General features: G+C 41.4%; 5 protein-coding genes across 5 annotated transcripts; 4 read left to right on the forward strand and 1 right to left on the reverse strand.

The window, feature by feature from the left end:
* Positions 1–482: 482 nt before the first annotated feature.
* On the forward strand, positions 483–5,402 carry LOC6727337 (sialin). The gene is made up of 6 exons (XM_016176361.3): positions 483–627; positions 2,699–2,780; positions 3,342–3,645; positions 3,753–4,293; positions 4,539–4,815; positions 4,888–5,402. The coding sequence occupies exons 2-6, from the start codon at positions 2,722–2,724 to the stop codon at positions 5,213–5,215; spliced, it is 1,509 nt and encodes a 502-aa protein (XP_016033872.1). The 5' UTR covers positions 483–627; positions 2,699–2,721; the 3' UTR covers positions 5,216–5,402.
* Positions 5,271–7,249, reverse strand: LOC6727338 (putative odorant receptor 92a). The gene is made up of 3 exons (XM_002102687.4): positions 6,420–7,249; positions 6,116–6,314; positions 5,271–6,049 (listed from the first exon to the last, which is right to left on the reverse strand). Exons 1-3 carry the CDS (start codon positions 7,232–7,234, stop codon positions 5,837–5,839), a joined length of 1,227 nt encoding a protein of 408 aa, XP_002102723.1. The 5' UTR covers positions 7,235–7,249; the 3' UTR covers positions 5,271–5,836.
* A 1,109-nt stretch (positions 7,250–8,358) lies between these two features.
* Positions 8,359–8,753, forward strand: LOC6727339 (metallothionein-2). Its single transcript, XM_002102688.4, has 2 exons — positions 8,359–8,481; positions 8,543–8,753. Exons 1-2 carry the CDS (start codon positions 8,457–8,459, stop codon positions 8,647–8,649), a joined length of 132 nt encoding a protein of 43 aa, XP_002102724.1. The 5' UTR covers positions 8,359–8,456; the 3' UTR covers positions 8,650–8,753.
* Positions 8,754–9,957: 1,204 nt separating this feature from the next.
* Positions 9,958–10,660, forward strand: LOC27206791. Its single transcript, XM_016182599.3, has 3 exons — positions 9,958–10,116; positions 10,169–10,362; positions 10,418–10,660. Exons 1-3 carry the CDS (start codon positions 10,059–10,061, stop codon positions 10,454–10,456), a joined length of 291 nt encoding a protein of 96 aa, XP_016033874.1. The 5' UTR covers positions 9,958–10,058; the 3' UTR covers positions 10,457–10,660.
* Positions 10,576–11,983, forward strand: LOC6727340 (mitochondrial dicarboxylate carrier). Its single transcript, XM_039294908.2, has 2 exons — positions 10,576–11,142; positions 11,406–11,983. The coding sequence occupies exons 1-2, from the start codon at positions 10,715–10,717 to the stop codon at positions 11,890–11,892; spliced, it is 915 nt and encodes a 304-aa protein (XP_039150842.1). The 5' UTR covers positions 10,576–10,714; the 3' UTR covers positions 11,893–11,983.
* Positions 11,984–21,840: the final 9,857 nt, after the last annotated feature.

The raw sequence follows: 21,840 nt of genomic DNA on the forward strand, positions 1-21,840 counted from the left end.
ACTTTACGCTCATGTAGACTTCTGTTTATCCTATATATAGTTAATTTTCCACTCATTCCCCTTGTGGTAGCTACCGAATCTAGTAAATTTGGCAAATCTGGCATATTCAATTAAGCAGCAAAACGAAAGTTGCTCTCTGGTCGCCGAAATCGCCGAAAGAATTTATCTTTACAAGCGTCACATATTCCGGGCAATCAAACGATAAGCTTTATACCGATCACTATCAGCGTGCTGGCGGTCTAATCACGTCAAGGTTCCTGCCTCTTTCTCTCGATTTAGCGCTCCGGACTTAGCTCTTTATTACCTGGCACTGCCAGTGCCTCAATTGAAGTTGGCTTGGGCAACGGGAGATGCACGATATGAGGAGCGGTGTGAGCAGTATGGAAATCCCGATCCCAGCTCCCGCTCCCGAAAACGCAGCTGATTGGATCGAGCTGCCGATGCCGAACCGCTGCCGGTGGCGAGTTGAGCTGATAAATCGAAAGCGGCTGGATGTTTCAGTCCGCTGCCAGCCATCGGCGACTTCACACCTGCCCGCCCACCTGCAAGCAGTGCTGTCCGCCGAACGGATCGACCGAGACCAGAGCAAGCAGTTCGGATTCCAGTTCTAACTTTTAACTTTCATTGGTGCGTTTTGAGTTTAACTTTCGTTTTTATATCGCAAAAAGTTTGTGCAGCAGTTTGTGTAGTGTCTTCACTTGTTACCAAGTGTTTTTGTGCTGGTGTTTATTGAACCAACTGTTTAGTCAACAGCTTTCGATTAAGTTTTAATTTAAGGCATTCTGTCGCATTTTTGCTTGCAGCTGCAGTTTGTTTCTTCTAAATAACAAGGGTTTTTAAAGGAGAATTGATAAAATATATATTGGTTTGAACATTTTCTTAGTTAGAAATGTGTGGTATATATTTGTATACCCTTGCTGAGATCATTTTGGTTTCAATCAGAAGCTTGCAGTAAAGGAGACATTTGTGACCATACCAAACATATATATTCTTGATCAGTAATAACAGCCCAGTTGATTTATGTACACAGATGTGTTCGCCTGTCCGTCCGTCAGTTTCTACGGCAGTTAGTATTTTAGTATTAACGCTGACTATAAAACATTCGAGAAATTCTCCTTTCTGGTTGTTTTTGATCATACACGAGTTTTTATTTTACGACATTACGTACATTAAGTACATAAGTATATAAGCTACAGTTTTCCGAAGATATTTTTGGTTAAATACTGTTCTTATAAAAGTATAGGTGTTATTCAAATTAGAATTAATGAATGAGTGCAGTCAGGTCAGTCAGTGCCATGTTCTTCCATGATTCTTTTTAGTTAACTTTTTTTTTAGAAACAAGGTAAATATTTTCCTGCGAAGCTGCTACTTATCAGAGGCAATAGGTTTCTTATGAGGCTGTCGAAAAGGTCTGCCCCAGGCGAACCTATCAGCTGAGGCGGGAATTTATGGTATCCAAAATAGCGCTGTATAAAACCAAAATCTCAGCGGAATTTCTTGTTATTCTGTGTCCAAAATAAAAAAGTCGCTTAAGATAACCATGTGGCTATAAAAGACAAAGACCTGGCTATATATATCATTTTATGAGCACTAATCTAGAAGCATAAACAAAGTTTGAAGTGTAGCCATCAGAAATAACCCTATTAAATATCAATTAGGTTTTTAAACCGACCAGCAAACAGTTTTATTATGTGACTTGTGGAAATATTTGATAGCATGGAAAACTTTTGGGAAGCACTTTCCATTGGTTTATGGCAGACTATTGCACGGTAGTTGTCATAAACATATAATGATAAGCTGCCTGTAAGACGATTTTTCAGTATCTACAAAAGCTTGTACACTTAAAAAATAGATTTTATACTGTTTCTAAGAAAATATCAGTTCATAACAGTTCAAAACTCAAATTTTGCTATAATATAACCTATAAACCAATTGTTCCTATACCTTACATAAAAAAGAGTAGAGAATTTTCATCAGTGTAGAGTATCAGAGTAGAGCATTTTTTTCAGTGTATAACCAAGTACTTTCACTGAGCGCAGAGAGCCGGCTTTCAACACGTGCGTGTGCAATTGCTTCAATTTGAAATGACATTCAAAAGCAGCGCGTGTTGAATAGTGCCGAAAATTCCTGCAATTTGCAAATCAAGGCGAATCAAGTCGGCCAAACGTGGCTCACTTACGCCACAATTATTAGATTATGGCATCCAGAGTGAGAGTGAGGTTCTGTGCGGGATTTCGCGTGCCACAATTGGCGAACCATTTGCTTAATCGACTAAATGGATAATTGAGTTAAGATGCGTTCCCGCGTCGGATGCCCAGCTCAGATTTCTATTCTCATCTCAGAACTGGCATCTTTGGCGTTTTATGTTTCCGCATTAGTGGCCCACAAATTGCTTAGCAAAATGTTTGCTCCTCGCTCAGTGTCAATGACAATTACGCCAATCGGCACGCAACAGATGCCCGGCTCTAAATATATAGATATTCGCATACTCGTATAGTTGGGTGCTATTCGAGATCTAACAAATCGGGGAATTATAACACGCTTTTGTGTGTGGTGGGGTGGGGAGTTCATTATCTGTTGGACTGCACTTGTGTCGGGCCAATCAGCTTCAATTCGAGTTTAATGAATCGCCAGCACGCACACGAGTTGCCGGGCCCCACAATTGCCGCATTGTATAAACAAATTAATCGTATTTCAGGCTCACGTTGATCGGCTGGCACAATGACCGACCTGGAGTCTCCGAAGAACGGCAAGCACCTGGATCAGGTGCACCACAACAAGTGAGTAGTTTCTACAAGGTCATGTAGGTGGAACACCTAAGTGGTTCCGCATAGCTTAAGAGCCGAAGTAATACCAGACGATCTATTAAATAACCAGTTTTAAAATACAAGAATGTACAAGAATGAAATATTATATTTTGGAATAGAGTCAGTACACGTGATTTCTTTATTACATTCGAACTTGAAAAATATGGGTAATATGAGAACCAGATAATAAATAAATACAACCGAATATTATTTTTGTTACTTTCCGATAACTTTGTTTTTCTAACCATAAATAATGTTCCTTATTTGCATAAACCTGCAAACACAACTGTTTGTATAATAAATAGAGTTTGGGAGGCCCTGGAGCGATATGGGTTGAATAACCACAACTCGAAAACGGGTTTTCGGGTCTAGACATATAGCAACAAAGTTAAGCGAAACCGCCTGCAGCAAGTGATTGCGGACCGAAAGGGAAAGTAACCCTGCCGGCTCCTCATTTGTATGGCCACCACTTGATAATTAATAATCGAAGAACCATGGTAACAATACCAATTTGCTTATATATCTTTTATCCAGTAATGAAATCACGGAGAGTGAACCACTCACCTGGCGATTTTGGCGTAAACAGCGCTACATTGTGGTGCTACTGGCTTTCTTCGGATTCTTCAATGTCTACTCACTGCGAGTGAATCTTTCGGTGGCCATTGTGGCCATGACGGAGAATCGCACCGTCTTTGATGCCGATGGAAATGTGTCCTACCAGCAGGACTTTCCCTGGGACTCCAAGCAGAAGGGCTTGATCCTGAGCTCCTTCTTCTACGGCTACATCCTGACCCAGTTCCTCGGAGGCTACATCGGTACCAAAATCGGTGGCAACATTGTGAGTTTAAGATAGCATTTATATTATGAATAATTACAGATATATTTACATTTAAATCAAAGTGGTTGAATATATTTATATATTATTAAAATCTATTTAAATTATAGGTATTTGGTACTGGAATTGGAAGCACTGCCATTCTGACGCTGCTCACTCCGATGGCTGCCTCGCACAGCTTGGAAATGTTCCTGGCTGTCCGTATCATCGAGGGCTTCTTCGAGGGCGTCACCTTCCCCGGAATCCATGCGGTGTGGGCCCGCTGGTCTCCGCCGTTGGAACGATCCCGAATGGCTTCGATAGCATTTGCGGGCAACTATGCGGGAACGGTGGTGGCTATGCCGTGCTCCGGATTTCTGGCCACCAAATACGGCTGGGAGAGCGTGTTCTACGTATTCGGCACCATCGGCGTGATCTGGTACATCACTTGGCTCGTGTTCGTCAAAGCTGGACCCGAGCAGGATCGCTTCTGTTCGAAGGAGGAGTGCGATTACATCCAGAAGACCATTGGGTATGTGGGCTCTAAGCACATCAAGCACCCCTGGAGGGCCATATTCACGTCGATGCCATTTTATGCCATCATGGCCTCGCACTTCTCGGAGAACTGGGGCTTCTACACCCTGCTCACCCAGCTGCCCAGCTTCCTCAGGGGTGAGTTATTTGGAAAAATACTTATCAAATTAGTTTCTATGTAAGAAACTTAATTTTTAAATTTAAATGTTAATATGGGCCATTGACTAATAATAATATTCCGTCTGGTAGTTCATTTAAGTTTTAAATTAAAGATTTTAAAAGAATAGACTTTAAAAGGAAAACTTGGATATACAACTAATGGGAATAGCTCAACTAATCTTCACGTTTAAGTGTACTTATTTTCTATTTCCTTGCCATTTCAGACACGCTCAACTTTGACCTTGGCAAAACCGGCATTCTTTCGGCTGTGCCATACCTGGCCATGGGCATCCTGCTGGCCGTGTCCGGCTATTTGGCTGATTGGCTGCAGGTGAAGGGCATTTGGACGACCACCCAGGTGAGGCGGAACTTCAACTGCGGAGCCTTCCTGGCCCAGACGGTGTTCATGATGCTGACGGCCTATTTGCTGGATCCCACGTGGTCGGTGGTGAGTCTGACCATTGCTGTGGGCTTGGGTGCCTTCGCCTGGTCTGGATTTGCGTGAGTGTTCATTTTCCCCGAAGGGGGAGATCCCTTGGAGATGTTGTACTCATTCCCGTACTTAATTTATAGCGTTAATCACCTCGACATTGCGCCCCAGCACGCCAGTGTTCTGATGGGCATTGGCAACACATTCGCCACCATTCCGGGCATCGTGAGTCCGCTGCTGACGGGCTACGTGGTCACCAACCAGACTAGTGACGAATGGCGCATTATCTTCTTCATTTCGGCGGGCATTTACCTCGTCGGCTGCGTCATCTACTGGTTCTACTGCTCCGGCGATTTGCAGAATTGGGCCAAGACGCCCGAGCAGAAGGCCCAGGAGGCGGAGGAGAAGGCCCAACTGCAGTTGACCCAAACTGCCGGCTTTGTTAACAGTGGCGCCGAATTGAAGGACTAAGCCATTTAGTTCGGCGGCTTCATCACATCATGAATTTTGTGCCCTAGTATTTGTCGTTGTTACGTTTTTGTGATGTTAGCGATATGCGCACCATTGTGTCTATATTTATGTATGTTAATCCATTTAGTCTTTCACGACACTCGCCGCGAGTGTTTTTGCGAATAAACAAGGCATTTTATTACAAGTATCACAAGTCGTTTTTTATGACTGATCCGCAAAGTATGCAAGGTATTCTGACGCTGGGACGTTAATGGGGACTTAACGACACAGCCTAAAAGCACGTATTAATTAATAAGTTTTTCCTTCAATAACATCTGTTAAGACCTAACAGAACAGATCTTTTTGATGACAATTTAAGACTTGTTTTATTAATTTAAGGATTTTTTATTATTTTTTCCCATTAATTAACTCGATTTGTTGTGGTTTTTGTAGGCTAGAATACTCTTTTTTCTTAAAGATCACAAGTTGTTATCTAGTTTTATAACATTATATGTACTTATGTATTTGTTTTTTGCAAGCTAATTCAATATCATATTTTGCAAATATGTATTTTTTGTATTCGATAGACTGCTATCAATATTCCTATGTACCTATGTACATATATATGCATCTAATCTTCCCTTAACCATAGTACGTGGTGCGGAGCAGTGCAAAAAACTGATACGACATGCTGATTACCTTCATAAAGGTATTAAAAGATATGGGTGGAAAGGTAGGCGGTCTTATAGAGGCGGGCTTCTGGCTGCGCGCGATAATAAATTGCAGGATGCGTTTGTATTTGGTGCTGCACGGCAACCAGTTCTGATTAAATGCGGAATGGCCAATCCGAGAGCTCTGAAATGTACGTTTCTTGTTAATACTAGAGCAAAAACAAGACATATTAATAAAAATTGAACTTACTGAAGAGATCATTTCATCGCCGTAGTAACAGACCACAAAAACTTGAACCAGCGAGGCCGAGAAAAATATGAAGTACAACACTATGTCCTCCACATTGGAGGCTGTAATCTGAAAGCCTGCAAAGCAAATCACCAGCGAGGCTGCAATAAAGTTCCACAGGATCAGGAAACTAAATATGTTGTTGACCTCCTCGCTGAGGCTGAAAAATATATAATAAGAAAGATATGTTGTAGTAGTAGTTTAGTTCTTATCCTTAATTTGGATGAATTAAGAGATATAGATTATTTATAACCGTAAAACATACTCCAGCGCCCTGGCATGATAGACTACCAAGTTGTGCAGGTATTTGATATTTTCTTCATCCGTATGATCACCTCCTTCGTAGGCCTCCAAATCATTCGCTATGAAGTTGAAGTGCATGGTCAGTTGGGTTATGGTCGCGATCAGCAGGAGATCCACGCAGACGTAGGAAACTCCGGCCACATAGGCACAATGAGCCAATCCCCAGTAGGAGAACCAGTATACCGTCAGATCCGTTTCCGCGTCGTAGGGAAACAAAATGTGGAATCCGTAGTTGCGCTCAAAGATCTCCGAGCCCATAAGGTAATACTTAATGGTCGACTTGATGGCTGGATAAAAGCTAAATGACGAGGTGTAGGTCATGCAGAGGATAGTGAATAGGGTCATGACCCTGTTCATGTGTGTCCTGTAGAACGATACGTTATACTTCCGCTGCGCCTCTACATCTAGGGGAAATATCTCCTTGAGATCATCCAGCAATCTGACCAATCGCTTTCTATTCACTGTCAGACCGAACTGCTTAAAGTCGGCCATGAAACTGAAGCCAATACAAGGTGCCACTGCAGTAGCCTCCAAAAGAGTAGTCGTCGACATTATATGGACTATAAAGTACGCGATTTCGCCCACTACATAGGCATTGAAGTTTAGGAAACCGAGTACCAGATAAAACCGTAGCAGGTAACGCCTTATCACATTGGGATCCCTGTCGGAGTACAGATCCTCGCCGATGGTCTTGTAGAAAGACATCGGAAACCGGGTGAGTTCGTCGAAGGTAATGACTTCATCGTCACTTTTTGGCTTACGTTTGCGGAACAGCATGATTCAGCTGTTTGATCGGCTGACAGAATAAGTTTTAGGTTTATATAGCTTCCACCAAAAGTGTCCCATTAAATTCGCATGAGATACCCTTCGCTGACCTCATAATTACTTAATTGAATTTGGGGTAACAGAACACCTGTCAATATTGACTTGCTAAAATATTGAGTTCTCTGAACTAAGCTACAGGAATGTTCCCAGGACTACACAAAGAAAAATCGAATAACACTTTGAGGTTTAGAGAATATTCGTGGCATTTGTGGTAAGAAAATGTATTTTATAGGCGGTTTTCTGAGACTAAGAAGTCATACTCTAAACGAGTACTGCTGGCTGATTGGTTAATGTTTATGTGATGTTAAATATATACCCTGTGGTCAACACAAGCACAAGAATCAATTATAGATTTATTATACCCGTTAATGATATAGTAAGGTATATAAGATGTAGAATGATCAAGATAACTCGCCGAGCCGAATAGCCCGTGTCATTCTTTGTGTTTGTTCTCGAAAACATTTTTTTGACAAAAGTCATAAATATATATAAAGTTGTTCCGGGTGTTTGGTTTTCCGTGGAACGAACTGTTTTCGCAGCTCCCTCAGAGCTTATCGTTTTAGCCTAATTTGCAGCGCGTTTTTTCCGCGATTAATTTTTAGTTAGCTTTCCACCTGTGATATTTTTATGGCATTTACGCTGTTTTTTTTTTGAAAAGAGTTTAGTCGTAAAGCGTTTTTGCAGCCAATATGAGCATTTAAATTTGTTTTACTATAGTCTTTTATTTATTGTGAAAAACCCCGCTGGTTAGCTGCCTGCTCTTTTCATGCTTTTTATTGTGTGCTTCTGGGCTGTTGGCTGAGTCACGATACGCGGCGTATACGCAACGTATACGCAACGTGGGCAGCTGATAAGCTGATGAGGAGGTCGTGTGCGCCGAGTTGGCGAGCAATCGCGTGCGCAAAAAGAATTGCCTGGCCTATCGTCTGATAAATTGCGAACCACTCGCCCCCAGGCTTGCACACGACGTGATAAGTTGGGTCAAACAAACAAATTTGTTTTGGATTTGTGCAATTTTGCACTCGTTCGAGTTCGAGTTCGAGGCAATCGAAGTGGGTATAAAAGTGGGGGAGTTGCCGGACTGGGTCATCAGTTGAATAGCCAAGCAACAAGCAATCAAGTGAATTTCAGTTCGCCTCAGCCAAGTGAAAGTCGAGAAATAGATACCTACAAGATGGTTTGCAAGGGTTGTGGAACAAGTAAGTGCTACATCGCAGCAGCAAGCTGTATAATTGACAATCGTTCTCGATTCCTCGACAGATTGCCAGTGCTCGGCCCAAAAGTGCGGGGACAACTGCGCCTGCAACAAGGATTGCCAGTGCGTTTGCAAGAATGGGCCCAAGGACCAGTGCTGCAGCAACAAATAAGCGGGCCAACTATATAACTAACTGTATAACTTCTAAACTGGGGCTTAACTCCCAACGAGTTGGCCGCAATAAATAAAGTTTATAAAGATTTTGAGCATTTAAAAGTTTCTGCCGTTAACTTTTCGTTACTGGGCGGTCGGTCATCTCACCAAGCGATAATTATATTTTCGGCATTTGGCAGCTAAAACCAATTATGGTAAAATAATAAACGTGAGCTGGCATTTCAGTTAAGCAAACCGCAAAATAGAATTACATGAAAAACAAACAAACGCAATGCGACAATTTGGGCGGGATTTGCAAATATTTGTATGTTCGCGGACAGCTGCACCGGAATTAAAATCCAATCCATCAGCCGTGATTTTGGTAGAAAACTCACCGAAAGTCCATTGAATTGTGCCCAAAACGGAACATAAATCGAAATAACATTCAATTTGGGTGGCCATCGAAGTGAAACCAAATTATTTAGCCGCTTTTATCTGCGACTGAACTTTGCCAATATGCCAATGGCCGAAATTGCATAGAAATATAACCAACCCACTTTGTTTTGGATATAAAATGTATTTCGCTTTTGAGGCAATTTTTCAAAAATGTTGTGCCGATTTTATTGCATTTTCAAAAAATATCTATCCTCCTAAACTGGCAGAAAATTCCTACAGCGTTATGTTGGGTTTAATGGTCTGCCAATGGAATTGATGCGCTTCGTATCGGCCAAATAATAACTTTCTAGCCAAGTTTTATTTATTTAATAGCCATCCTACTCCTACCCATTTCACACACTTTTGTTTGAAGAGCGGTCGAGCTTTCCATTCGAGTGGCTAGGCCTGAGTTTCCAGCTGTCAAAACCAAATGACCAATTAAAATACAGGCACTTGTGGACAATTTCAAGCGTCCGTTTCCGGTGCTTGAGCTGTCAAAATATTTATGAAACAACAGTGGTTCAGATCCATTAGCATAATCAGAGGTGCGTGATTGAGGCGTTTCCCAAAGACCTTTGTTGCGTGCTCAGGTCGTTTTGTTTTCTTCCATTTTGCTTTGTTCCCCGGCCGGAAGTGAGTAGCAGTCTTTTGGCAAATCAGGTGTAAATAATGTGACAAGGAAACGCTATTGTAATGACTAGCTAGCTAGGACTTATACTCCACGCAAAAATTCCAACAAAAAGTATGATAATTACCATTTCTGAAATTAACAATGGAAAGTTTTCATAATGATAATAAAATATATTTACAGATTTGTGTAAGATTCCCATGATATCTGATATTAAAAGCGGCTTGGGTTATTATTATTAATAATAACATAATATCATATATCCTTGCACTAAGTGTCAAAATTGCCTCACATTAAGTTTCATATATAGAAAATACAATTACAATTTCTTTAACGGATCACGAACGGGAAAAAGAAGTTTTGAAATGGAGCTCGGGATCTTGGAAAATGGTCAAGACGAATCGGTCAGCTTAGTTGAGACAGGTGAGGGGCAGACCCCCAAATAATACGCTTGATTTTAGTATAATGATTTCAGATGATAAGGATAAGCCTAAAGCAGCTGCTTGGATAATAATTATGGTGATACTACTAAATACATCTTTGATTGCTCTGGCTATTCCAATATATCTGTATTTGAATTCTGTCGACGAAGTGGTCAAAAAACGTTTGATAGACTATTGCATTGTTATAGGAGGCATTATAGGAATTCCGATGCTGTACAGACTAGGAGTGAGTGAAATAAAAGGTAAATAATAAAATTAAGATGCTAATTATGATGTTGCAGGATCTGTCGAAGGGACGACCAAATTTCTACTACATTTAAATAATTCATTTGGTTAGCATGATGCACTATGATTTGAAAATAAATTCAAAATTTTTGTGTCTTAATGTTGATATTATGTCCAAAAAATTTAAAGTCTTTAACACCAATCATGCTTTCCTTGCTTTTAAACTCGTCAGTCGTTAGATCAATCTCACACTTTCAAATACATATACATTATACTCACATTAAACGAACAACACACAACTAGATTCGGAGTAATAAATTAAGGGTAAGAAGTTAGCAATTAGATAACACAAGATGTCGATCAGAAGGGGTGGATTGATGTCCTACAACCAGCGGCGTATTGCCCGCTGGTACTTTGGAGGCCTGGCGAGCTCCATGGCTGCCATGGTGACTCATCCGATCGATTTGATCAAGGTGCTCATTCAGACTCAGGCGGAGAAGCTATCGGTGTTCCAGACCACCCGCAAGATTGTCAAGGAACAGGGACCTATGGCCATGTACAATGGCATCTCGGCCTCAATGCTGCGCCAATACACGTACACGTTGGCCCGTTTTGGCATTTATTCGGTGGGCTCTGGAGCTATGGACACCAGCACCATGACCGGCAAAACATGTCTAGCAGCGATTGCCGGAGGAATTGGCGGGTTTGTGGGCGCACCTGCAGATCTGATCAACGTCCGCCTGCAGAACGATGTCAAGTTGCCACCAGAGAAGAGGCGCAAGTAAGATATTTTATGCACAAAACTTGCCTTTACATTTAAAGACTTTTGTTTGGAAAAAACATTTATATCGTTAAAGGAAGTGTTTCCGACCATTTAAAGTATTCTTGAGCAGGTCTTGTCCGGTTGTCCGTCCGTTTGTCAACGCAGCGGAAGTTTGTTGCCAGGTCTGCGAACTCTGTTGGAACTAAAAATTACTTAAAACGCTTAAAAGTTATTGAAATGGAAGTAGGTTATTTTACGAGTTCGTTTCATTTTTTTTGCAGCTACAAGCACGCCATTGATGGACTGGTGCGAATCACCCGCGACGAGGGATGGAAAAATCTCTTCAATGGCGCCTCGATGATCGCGCTCCGTGGAGCTTTTATGACCGTAGGTCAGATCGCGTTCTACGAGCAGAGCAAGTTCCAAATGATAAAATTGGGAATGCCGGAGAATATGGGCACCTACATCTTGGCATCGATGATCTCCTCCGTGGTGGCCACCACCTTGACGCAGCCCATCGATGTGGTGAAGACACGTCGCATGAATGCAGCACCTGGCGAGTATTCTGGATTGGGGGATGTGTTTGTAAAGACTTCGAAGGAGGGACCTCTGGCTTTCTTCAAGGGATACGTTCCCTCTTTGAGTCGATTATTGCCGCACACGGTATTATTATTCTTGGGCCTCGAGTACCTGAGGACTCACTTTGGATATCTCCCAGAGCCGAAACAAACAGGTGCATTTTATCGATATGATGATGTCGATGACTGAGCTATTTGCGTTATTTTCAAAATTTCTAGCTTTGCATTACATGACCATTCATTACATCGCATGTCAGAAAATAAAATATACATATATTAAGCATGGCCTTAGTTAATTTGTATGTGATTAATGAAGGTAAAATAGATAGAAAATTTTCTTGAAATACATTTTTAAATTTTACAAATTTCCGAAACCTTTCACGTTTGCGCCTATTGAAAACCAATCAGTTTGTCGTGGTGAAAATCTCCAGGAGTACTGTGAGTAAATATCCTGGCATGTTCTTTGTTTGCTAACGAAATTAAATCTCGAATTTGCAATTTGCATTTTCTTTGGCCGAGGCTTTCCCGGCTTTTTATTTTCGCTTTCACGACTCACTTCTTTTTATTTTGATCTCGTTTTGTTGGAGCTGGCCTTCTGAATGACTGCTTTATGAGGTGAGGTACTCCATTACCCAGATGAATGCTTTAATGGCCTTTAAAGCTAATGAAGCTGCCGTGTGCCAGTGGAACTGCCATTTCAGCAGGAAAGCCATAATGCGGGCGTACTGGGCTGATGTCCTGTAATCGCATTAAAGCCATTAACAGGCTACACGAGAAATGGGAAATTAGACCAGCCACCGAGTGTAAATGGGAAAAGCGAAAGGAAAGCCAGTTTAGACACACGATGTGTTAACATGGGAAAACAATCATACGCCTCGTGTGCCGGACAAGACTCAAGGTGAATGCCATACTGCTCTTATCGATGCCATCACCCATGCAATATTGATGCCAGCTAAAGCGCTTTCAATGTCCTGAACAGCGTTTAAGTTCTGGCCAAAAGGTAAGCAACTTTTCAGCACTTTTTCAGGCATATGTCGCAGACATTTGTCGCTGCAAAGTTATTAAATTACATTTTGGAAACATTAAAAATGAAATGTGTTCCGAACCTTTTCGGATTCAAGTGGCACATCTGAGCGTTTGCGGAAATAAAAATTAATATTAATTACGGAAAAAATTTAATTTCACCGGTCACTAGCTGTTAATACATACGTGAGCGCACAAATTAAAGCACAAATGTTGTTGGAAAAATTGAATTTAATCGAAATTTCTCGGGTTGCGGGTCATTTGGTATGTACAAATAATTGCGAGGTTTGGAAAAGATTTTATGACATGCTCTTTGGTACTGGATAAGCATTTAAATAGTATCTGTGGCGGATTAATTGCTTTGAAACATGAAACACTTAAAAAATCAATTGTCATCAACACTAATGGTTGTTCCATGAGTTGCATAAAAAACTGAAAGAGAATTATTATATTTTTATTGCCCACTTTCACATTTTTAAAAGAAAGTAAAACAGTTTTAAGGCACATAAATTAAATTTTTATTAAAGACATCTTTTGATTTGCTGGAAAAAAAAGATTGTTTACATTTTACACAGCATTATAAGAAACAATATATTTTCTTGTGTTTTCTTGAGTTAATGAAAATTAAATGCGATTTCAAGTTATTTGTAAATTATATTTGCATTGCCCACATTCACGTTTTTGAAAAAAATGTAAATGTAATGTAATTTTTAAGATTTTTTTGGTTTAGCTCAACAATTGTAAAAGGAACAATATATTTTCTTACGATTTGCGGAGTTAATAAATATTAAATGGGCCTCCTGATAAATTATTTCCTAGATTATAAAATTTGTTTTTAAGCCAGCTGTTGTTAGCCTAGCCGCATTCCCTGCTAAATTCCACTTTAAAACTTTATGGCACCGCTTTGATGTCCCCACGAAGTACACCATAAAATTGTCATTGGGTTGCGCAAAATGTACGCAAATGCCTGCGCAGCATCGGTCGGCAGGACCAACAGGACATTCAGGACAACCAGGCCGAAACAAGAGTCAAAACAGCGGCAATAACGACCGCAGCGACAAATGCATAAATCAGTTTTAATGCAAATTTCGTTACATTCCATGTTGTCGTCTCAATAAGCAGCCATTAATATGCTGAGCCTGCTGCATAAATTGTGTGATTTATGCGGTTTTGCTTAATTGTACGCATTGTCGCAAGGACAACAGCCAATCCGAGTCCTGCGCAGTTATTCATGCGATGGTCAAGGACAACAGCTACCAGTTGCCGCACGTCGGTGGTCGTCTGAATGCGTAACAGTTCGCGTGGAAATGACTCGAATGCAGTCAAGGGACAGCCAATATTATTCTTATAAAGGGTTAAAAAATGAGGATCAAGTTCCAAAAATCAAAGTAGATAATTGTAACATGGATAATGTAATTGTATGCAATTTACTTGCTTGGTTTATTTCAAATTCTAGGTAAATATTATTTCAATTGTTTAACTTTTTAAAGTATGTCATGAATACCACCGATTTTTGCGAGTGCACTTATGACTGAATGGAGTCGCAGCAAGGCGTTCGCAATTGTCGGCCATTTAAATGCAGGCCAATAAATTTGAGCGCAATTTGAAGTGGCGCTTTGTCTGGTCGTTCGTCCTGGCATTATCCGCTTAATGCACGGAAGTCCATTTATATTGCCAACCGGCGGCGTTCGAGACACAAATGAAGTGGAGTTGCCGGCACGGAACACGCAGAGGAGCCCTTAAATACCTTCGTGGACGACTCCACATTCCCATTTCCCCCAGATGCCCCAGAATGCAATAAACTTCTAAATCAGTCGATTAAGCTGCGAAACTGCAAATGCCCCTAAAAGCATAGTATATATACATATATATATGTATGTATGGGGTATGCGTGCCAATGTGCGCGTACGAAAAGTTTCTGAAAAATGTCGAGCAATTAAAATAAGTAGCGTGAATCTCGAGGGTGTGAGCTGGCATCGGAAGTTGGTTTTGCTACGGTTTGCTTTGTTATCTTTGCTGTGGATTTGGCTGTCAGCAGAATACGGAGTACCCAGCGAGCCAGAGGGTTAAATTGAGTGGGGCAATCGGTGCTGCCGGTGGATTAAACAGCACATTCTGGACCATTTAATTATGCTTTAATTTAATTTTAGGGATGCGAATTTATCCCAAGTGCTCAAGGGAACTCACAGGTGATTCAACAAGAAGGGCACGCGTAAAAATATCTCACTTTTCCCAAACAGTCTGGCTATTAAAGTTGGTACCATTTTAAAATAAGTATACAAATACTAAAATTTATTTTGTTAAGGCAAATTTCTTTAATTAAATATGAATTTAAAATTTTAACCTGGACTGACATACTTTGAGACTGAACTGGACAACTGGAGCTTTTGAATTTTGTGGTAAAATTATTTTGCCAAGTGGTTGCTTGCCTCAAGTGATTTTACAAAGAGAGCTCAAGCGAAGGACTTCAGATTCCGAACGCATGGGAAGTTATTTGGCATCTGTCAGGCGGGAATTTGTTGGCCATTTGAATGCTCGCCACATACGCAGAAGCAGGAAGCATAACAGTTTATCTTTATAATTAGATCTCATCGTATCTATCGGGACGTAAGTACATAGTTCCTCCACTCCACTTCCAGGGCAATTTCCCTGGCCACGGGGTCATACTGTCTGGTTACACGTACTCCAATCCGGAGGCCATAACGGTACCCGAACCCAGGATAGAATCCAGCGTAAACCGAACCGCGAATCGCGAAACTTGGCTCATTAAAGATTAAGACGCATTAACACAAATGGTGTGAGGGGTTAGCAGTTTAAGCGCCATCAGCATAAATATTTATGCAAATTGGGATTACGAGTATTTTGTATGTACTTTGTAGGGCCGCCTGGTGGAAAGTTTCAGCGATAGCTACGGAAAATGCCCGAAATTGCTATTTAATTAGAACTAAAGCCATGCGTTTCGATTACCGAAAGCTTCTTAAAGCTCTGGCATTTCGTTTACCAGTGACCTTGTTGTATTTTTGCGTGAATTACAGCATTGCCTCGTCTTTGAGTTTTCCCTCTCTCTGTTTCGATTTTCCCGCTGGCTGATTCTGCTGCAGCTGCTCCTTGTTTCGACGTGGTAGTTTGCATTTGCCGCACTCAAGGCCAACGCCGTGGCAAATAAGAAAAAAGTGGGAAAAACTCTCGCCAAACAAATGCATGCGGTATAATTTATGCTGCCACGGAGCGAATCCAACTTCCAGCTCATAAAATGTCGAGGTGAGTTGCGTTGAACGGCCAAGGCTGCTCGGATTTAGATAAATGCAATGCATAAAGATCCCGCTGCCGGCATCCGAGGTCAACTGCATTTCATGCATTCCATTTCCAACTGGTTGGCCATAAAAGGTCCTGAAATTCAGCGCTTCATGGCACTCGCAAGGATATCAAAATGAAGTGGACGGCCATTGGTTGAATTTCAATGCATTTTCGGAATATATATTTCTAGAGGCACTAAAGTGCAGTTCCTCGACTATCAGATACCCGTTATTCTACTCAAATATGGACATCGATAATATGATTTTGAGTGCAGGTCCGTTTTCTGCGCTTTGTGGTCGAAATGATTTTGGCAAAGAAATTGGAAAAACTTATAATAAAATGCAAAAAATGTGTAAAAACTATTTTTCAAAGGTGCATGCTAGTAGAATCTATTTACTAGATTTTATAGATCCCGAGAACTCGATGGTCAAACGTCGGTAACATAACATTTAACAACATTTATATTTAAACATAATTTATTTGGCATAGCTCATCTCCATCTCAGAATAGATACTGCGAAATTCATCATTTGAAATCATTGCTTACTTTCGTTGCTTTCCATCTGCGAATTAGCCCCCATATCGCTCTTTGCTCCAAGCTGAGCTCATCAATATGCATTGAATTTGAATTGAGTGGGAAAACTTGTTGGGTGCTTCGATGTCTGTCAAATGCTTATTGGCAACATTGTTTCCTAATGCAATTAGCCGCATTTATGCGCAATTTCGGTTGGCCCACTCCCCACACTCGAATCGTAGACATGGCAATTTCCCAGCTGCTTGTTTGTTGAAATTTCATTACTTTGTGTAAACAAAGTGCACGTGCTCGATGCGCCTCCTCCGCAACATTCGCCCCTCGAATCCTGCAGGATTCTCTCCTCGAAAGTGGCGCATGCGCGGATAAACCAGAAAGAGTTATCATTCCGCCGGATGGGGTCGCCATGAGATATGGCGTTAAATCATTCTACGTTTTCCTGTGCTTCATTCAATTATCAAAAATAATTTAAAATAATTTTATGTACCGCAGCCACACACCCAGACAGTCCCGGTCTTGCAGAGATAGACTTACTCACTTTTCCCGACTGGTCACGTCGTAATCAGCAAAAGGTTTCGCCTAGTTGCGGCTGTAAACTCGGCTACGTGACTCCCATGGTTGATGAGCCAGAAAACGTTCCCATAAATACTAAAATTCCTAATTTATTTAGTTTGCGTTTTGGATTTATTGCGTCTACTATTCGGCTGTTGTATATCATTTATGTGCGGCTGGAAATGGATTCGGATACGGATATGGATATGGAGGGGATTTAACGTTTTAAGCGTTTCGCGCCCCACGCGGCGTATGAACAACGTTCTTAAAGCCTGCTCGCTGCACATGGCGTATGAGCAATGTGCTTGAGCAGCATTTAATGCGTGTGCCAATTTAGCGGCCTGAAGTGGCGCTTCACTCGAGTGCAGCTGCTTGACTTTTGGATGGATGTACTTGGCCAGAAAAGAATCACACAGCTGCACGCTGTTCATCAACTAATTAAGCAAAATTACCACTGCTAATGGAACAGAAATGATATGGACGAGGCCTTGACGACACGGTTCTGCCATGGGACTGGAGCTGGAGCTGGAGCTGGAACTGGGACTGGGACTTGAATCGATCTTTGGGGAGCCCTAAAGCTGCGACACGTCGAGGCGTTTCCACGAAAGTCACACCTCCTTTTTGCTCCGCGCATGAACAATCTCATAATCAGCATAATTTTCGTGTAAATACCAAACAACAACAGGCAAAAGTCAGAGGCACTTGACTCCGGCCGGGCTGAGATTCTTGGCCACAGGCAAGAAGCAAGTAAGATGTGCTGGTGGCCCAGATTATGCACTGAGATAATTATCTGCCCACTTGCCGCTCATCCTGGCGATGGCTATGGCGATGCCGATTCCAATTCCATTTCCACTCTCGTTTTCCTGGCTTTCGACGCTTTATGCCCCTCGACTGCTGTTGGCAAGTTGCGCCCTGGAGACCAGTTGGCCAAGAAGAATAATGTTGGCCCGTGTTATTATCTCTTGTGCCGGTTTTTGTGGGCGTAGCCAGTGAGTGTCATAAATAAAATGGCAACTATGTGCCGCCGTCGGCATTCCCGTCTTCTTTCCACTTAAGAACCATTATTAGGCAAATATATGTAAGATATGGTGGCTACTTTACGTGGACCGCCCGCTGGCCAGTTTCGTTTTACTGCCGCTGCTCAAATTTGATTTCGTTTGCACTAATTGCTGGCAGTGTAGAAATATGGGCTACCATTAATCACAGATACAACTCCTGGCGTGCCACCAACAAAAGGCACACAAGTGCGAACCAGCAGTATGGGCCAATTGCCGAAGGGCTGCGTATTTTATTGGTTGTACTCCGAGTAAACAATTATAGGTACACACAACAATATTTGCCCGGCTCCAGGCTGTTTAATCAAGGTGAGGTGGGGTGTAACTACTATGATTTGTGGCTGATATCGGGGGCATATATTGTATCAGATCACTTACCAATTTGCTGTCCATATAAACATATGTATGTCTATCTATATGCATGGCGCATTTCCCATCCTTGAGAGCTGCCAAGTCACTCTCATTTGCGCAGACAAATGAATCGCGGGAATGTCAAAAATTTCATTAGCTCAGCGATAAATAATAAATGCTTTCCTGTTTGCCGCTCATGTGAGTTAATGGCTAAGCAGCGTTTTATTTGCACATTAAAAAGTCAGACGCAACCAGGGGTAATAGAAAAGCAATTTTCATGGTCTTATCTAATAAATAAAAGAGCTCCGAAGCTTGTATACTCTATATGTTTAAAAAATTAAGCGGTTATTTATCAAATTTATTGGAATTATTATTGTGCTTTATGATGTTTCAAGCAAATTATAAAACTTTTGGGAAAAAATAAGGTATTACAATACAAATCATATAACTTACAAAGGTACCACATAAATGTTTATGCTTTTATAGGGCATTTAAAAAACGCACAAGTACCTTAATTTCTCCAATTAACTTTTTGTGGTTATTAAATGTTTTATTCATGTGGTTTTACAACACAAATCACATGGCTTAACCGACTACCTTATGCTTTTCTTCACACGAGCTCGACTTAATGTGAGCTCATAAATTGCCCATAAAGCAACTGACTCGAAACATAGAGCCCACCCAAAACACATATGTGTAACATACAGGCGAACTAGCGTTGTTCTTTATTGTTTGAGGGGATAGTACAAGTCATGCGGCCAAAACGCTTTCATGGCCGAGTTGTTTTTCAGCCGCGTTCTGGCAGGATTCCGGGAACTGTTTGTCATGCCAGAGTCAATTTTCTCCATTCAAAGACACTTTATTGGTAACTCGACAAATGCAAACGGCACAAAAGGATGTGCATGTCTTGCGGGCAAGGGAGAGCTAAAAGTTTGCATGTCATTCGAGCCGCACTTCATTTCATCGCCAGCCAGCCAGCATTTTTTCCCCCCTTTTGGCCATTTGTCTCCCATTGTGGGCCACCAAGGTGTGAAACATTGTGTCAGGCTGTCGGGCAAAAGCGGAAAAGGAGAAAATTATTTGCACTCTCAGGACTCGAAACACGCTTTCTGCTGCTGAGCCATTTCAGTGCACTCCCATCGCCTTTTTGGGGCAGATTTGTTTTGCTTAGCCCCCAAAAGGTAATGTGCTTTACAACATGTGCTGAAAAGTTTTCAGCCGAAAGTGTGCTCCTCCACTATTTTCGAGTGCGTATGTGTTATGAGCTAATGCACCAAGGAATTTCCTCAGCTACATTTTCATACGCTCAATTATTTAATACACCAGGCGAGGAACAACAGCTTCACTTGCACGACCTGCTCGCAACTTTATCTGTTCTGGTTTATTCGAGGGAAACAAAGTTAAATTGTTTGCCCTTCAATGCCTTTAATGCGGAGCCACGAGGTGGGTGGTTTGGTTGGTTAATGCTCCGTGGAGTGCTAGCAATTATAATGCTGGCTGTATCGCCTTTGAACAGCTCGTTGTCTGTCATAGACACGCCATCGATTGCAGCCGTTCTGGGCAGGCCAACTTTCTGCCCCATTTCACTTCTATTGCCTTCAAGCACTTAGAAAATACAATACATTAAAAGCAAGGCAAAGAGCATCAATTTTGTGTGATAAAATACATTTTTCCTAATAAGGCTACTCTTTTTGGAGGCTAACCAAAATCTTTTTATAATATTCAACATTGAAAAAGTATACAAAATATTTTCGAATAAAATGCAGCTGGCTTTAATACCTTTTGATTAAGAGGCAATATGCAATTTTTATTTAAGAACACCACATATAAGCTAACCTAAACATATTATTCTCATATTTTTGGATACTTATTATTAATGCAATAAAGTAAAATACTGCGATAAGAGGAGTGTTAATTTGGTTTATTTAAGTTAATTTAAGTCTGATTCGACATTTCAATAGATAAATATTCAGATTTAAAAATAAATGGTTCTAACACGCACTTCCAATTCCCATTTAAGACATAATATAGTGATTTAATTGCTTCAAATCAATTAATATACGATTAATTGATTTCCAGCTCAAAAACTATTGGCTTAGTGTATCCACGGCAGCCACAAAGAAATGCTGGCCAGAAGAACAACGGCAGCAGCAGCGGCTGTGGCAACAACAAAGAATAAAGGCCGACAGCTGCAGAGCTTAAGTAACATAAGGCGCCTCATTGCCTCATAGTTTGCTTTATTTATGGCCCGAACCGGCATGAAAGTGGCTTTTAAAGCCGCCATCGGCCATTGTTTGCTTGAATTATTGATTTTCATTAGAGTCTTGCCCGTCTTCGATTACGGCGACAGTTTCGGTTTGTTGTTTTGTTGGCCTCCCTTGGCTTTGTTGGTCAACCCCATCCAGATTCAGCTGGTGGATTGTGTATTTGATTTCCTTTGAAATCACTGCTCAATGGCTTCGTCCGGCAAGTTTGACCGACCATGTGCCCATGTAGCGCTGATTTAATTACGGCCGACACCATAGCCGTCGCAATTGAAATGTTCGGCAGGCTTTAACTTGGCCCAAACGACGGCGCATGGACGACGAATCTTGAGACAGCCAACACACCGGCAGGCAACTGGGAATTTTTTAATTTAATTAAAATGTCGACGGTGAACGGCAGACGGTAGGTGGTAGATGGTAGACGACTCCTCGTCGGCTGTCCCTGCGGCCACAATGCAATTGTAAGGTTTCCATTTTAATTAAAGTTTTTACGCGCATTTCACTTACTCGAAATCGCTGCGACGACAGGGCTACAAACAGCGCCCAACATCCGCCGCCGACTGGCAACCAAAAGTGGCAAATTTCATATTCCGTTAGAGCCCTGGCAACCTGGATTCTGGATTTCAGATTCCAGATTCCGGCTAGAGTGGCAACGAGTGGGAGAGGGACAAGCGAGGACAGCGAGAGGACTATTTAAATGGGAAAAGCGGAAAAACATGGGAACTGCCGTGGTGCACTCAGAAAAATTCAAAATTAATGGAATGCATTTAAGATTAACATTTATGTTTAATTATGTTATCTAATGATGATTTCATTATTATTAAAAGTGAGAACCCGTTTCAGAGAACGCGTAAAATTGGAAAAACGCGTATTCTTAAGTGACCCATTTTCTCTACAAATTTGTTGTTTTCCTTGAAAAACTTTAGCAGACAACTTGTAGTGTGTTGATTGTGCATTGATTCTCAATTTTCAGTGAGTGAGCTTCGCCTTGAAGGATCTGGTTACCTGATTCTTCGTAGCAGGAAGCCAGTTCCTGCGGCACCAGCTGCTTTTCACTCTCATCTT

The sequence above is a fragment of the Drosophila simulans genome, chromosome 3R (genome assembly GCF_016746395.2).
Source record: "Drosophila simulans strain w501 chromosome 3R, Prin_Dsim_3.1, whole genome shotgun sequence".
In the NCBI taxonomy this organism is placed as follows: domain Eukaryota; kingdom Metazoa; phylum Arthropoda; class Insecta; order Diptera; family Drosophilidae; genus Drosophila; species Drosophila simulans.

Excerpts from the sequence above, each read along its gene's own strand:
- LOC6727337 (XM_016176361.3), top strand. The coding sequence starts at position 2,722 with ATGACCGACCTGGAGTCTCCGAAGAACGGCAAGCACCTGGATCAGGTG. Across the intron at positions 3,646-3,752 it reads CCAAAATCGGTGGCAACATT|GTATTTGGTACTGGAATTGG; the intron begins GTGAGTTTAAGA and ends TTTAAATTATAG. Across the intron at positions 4,816-4,887 it reads TTCGCCTGGTCTGGATTTGC|CGTTAATCACCTCGACATTG; the intron begins GTGAGTGTTCAT and ends CTTAATTTATAG.
- LOC6727338 (XM_002102687.4), bottom strand. The coding sequence starts at position 7,234 with ATGCTGTTCCGCAAACGTAAGCCAAAAAGTGACGATGAAGTCATTACC. Across the intron at positions 6,315-6,419 it reads TATCATGCCAGGGCGCTGGA|CCTCAGCGAGGAGGTCAACA; the intron begins GTATGTTTTACG and ends TATATTTTTCAG. Across the intron at positions 6,050-6,115 it reads GCGATGAAATGATCTCTTCA|AGCTCTCGGATTGGCCATTC; the intron begins GTAAGTTCAATT and ends CGTACATTTCAG.
- LOC6727339 (XM_002102688.4), top strand. The coding sequence starts at position 8,457 with ATGGTTTGCAAGGGTTGTGGAACAA. Across the intron at positions 8,482-8,542 it reads TTGCAAGGGTTGTGGAACAA|ATTGCCAGTGCTCGGCCCAA; the intron begins GTAAGTGCTACA and ends ATTCCTCGACAG.
- LOC27206791 (XM_016182599.3), top strand. The coding sequence starts at position 10,059 with ATGGAGCTCGGGATCTTGGAAAATGGTCAAGACGAATCGGTCAGCTTA. Across the intron at positions 10,117-10,168 it reads GGTCAGCTTAGTTGAGACAG|ATGATAAGGATAAGCCTAAA; the intron begins GTGAGGGGCAGA and ends TAATGATTTCAG. Across the intron at positions 10,363-10,417 it reads CGATGCTGTACAGACTAGGA|GATCTGTCGAAGGGACGACC; the intron begins GTGAGTGAAATA and ends ATGATGTTGCAG.
- LOC6727340 (XM_039294908.2), top strand. The coding sequence starts at position 10,715 with ATGTCGATCAGAAGGGGTGGATTGATGTCCTACAACCAGCGGCGTATT. Across the intron at positions 11,143-11,405 it reads CCACCAGAGAAGAGGCGCAA|CTACAAGCACGCCATTGATG; the intron begins GTAAGATATTTT and ends TTTTTTTTGCAG.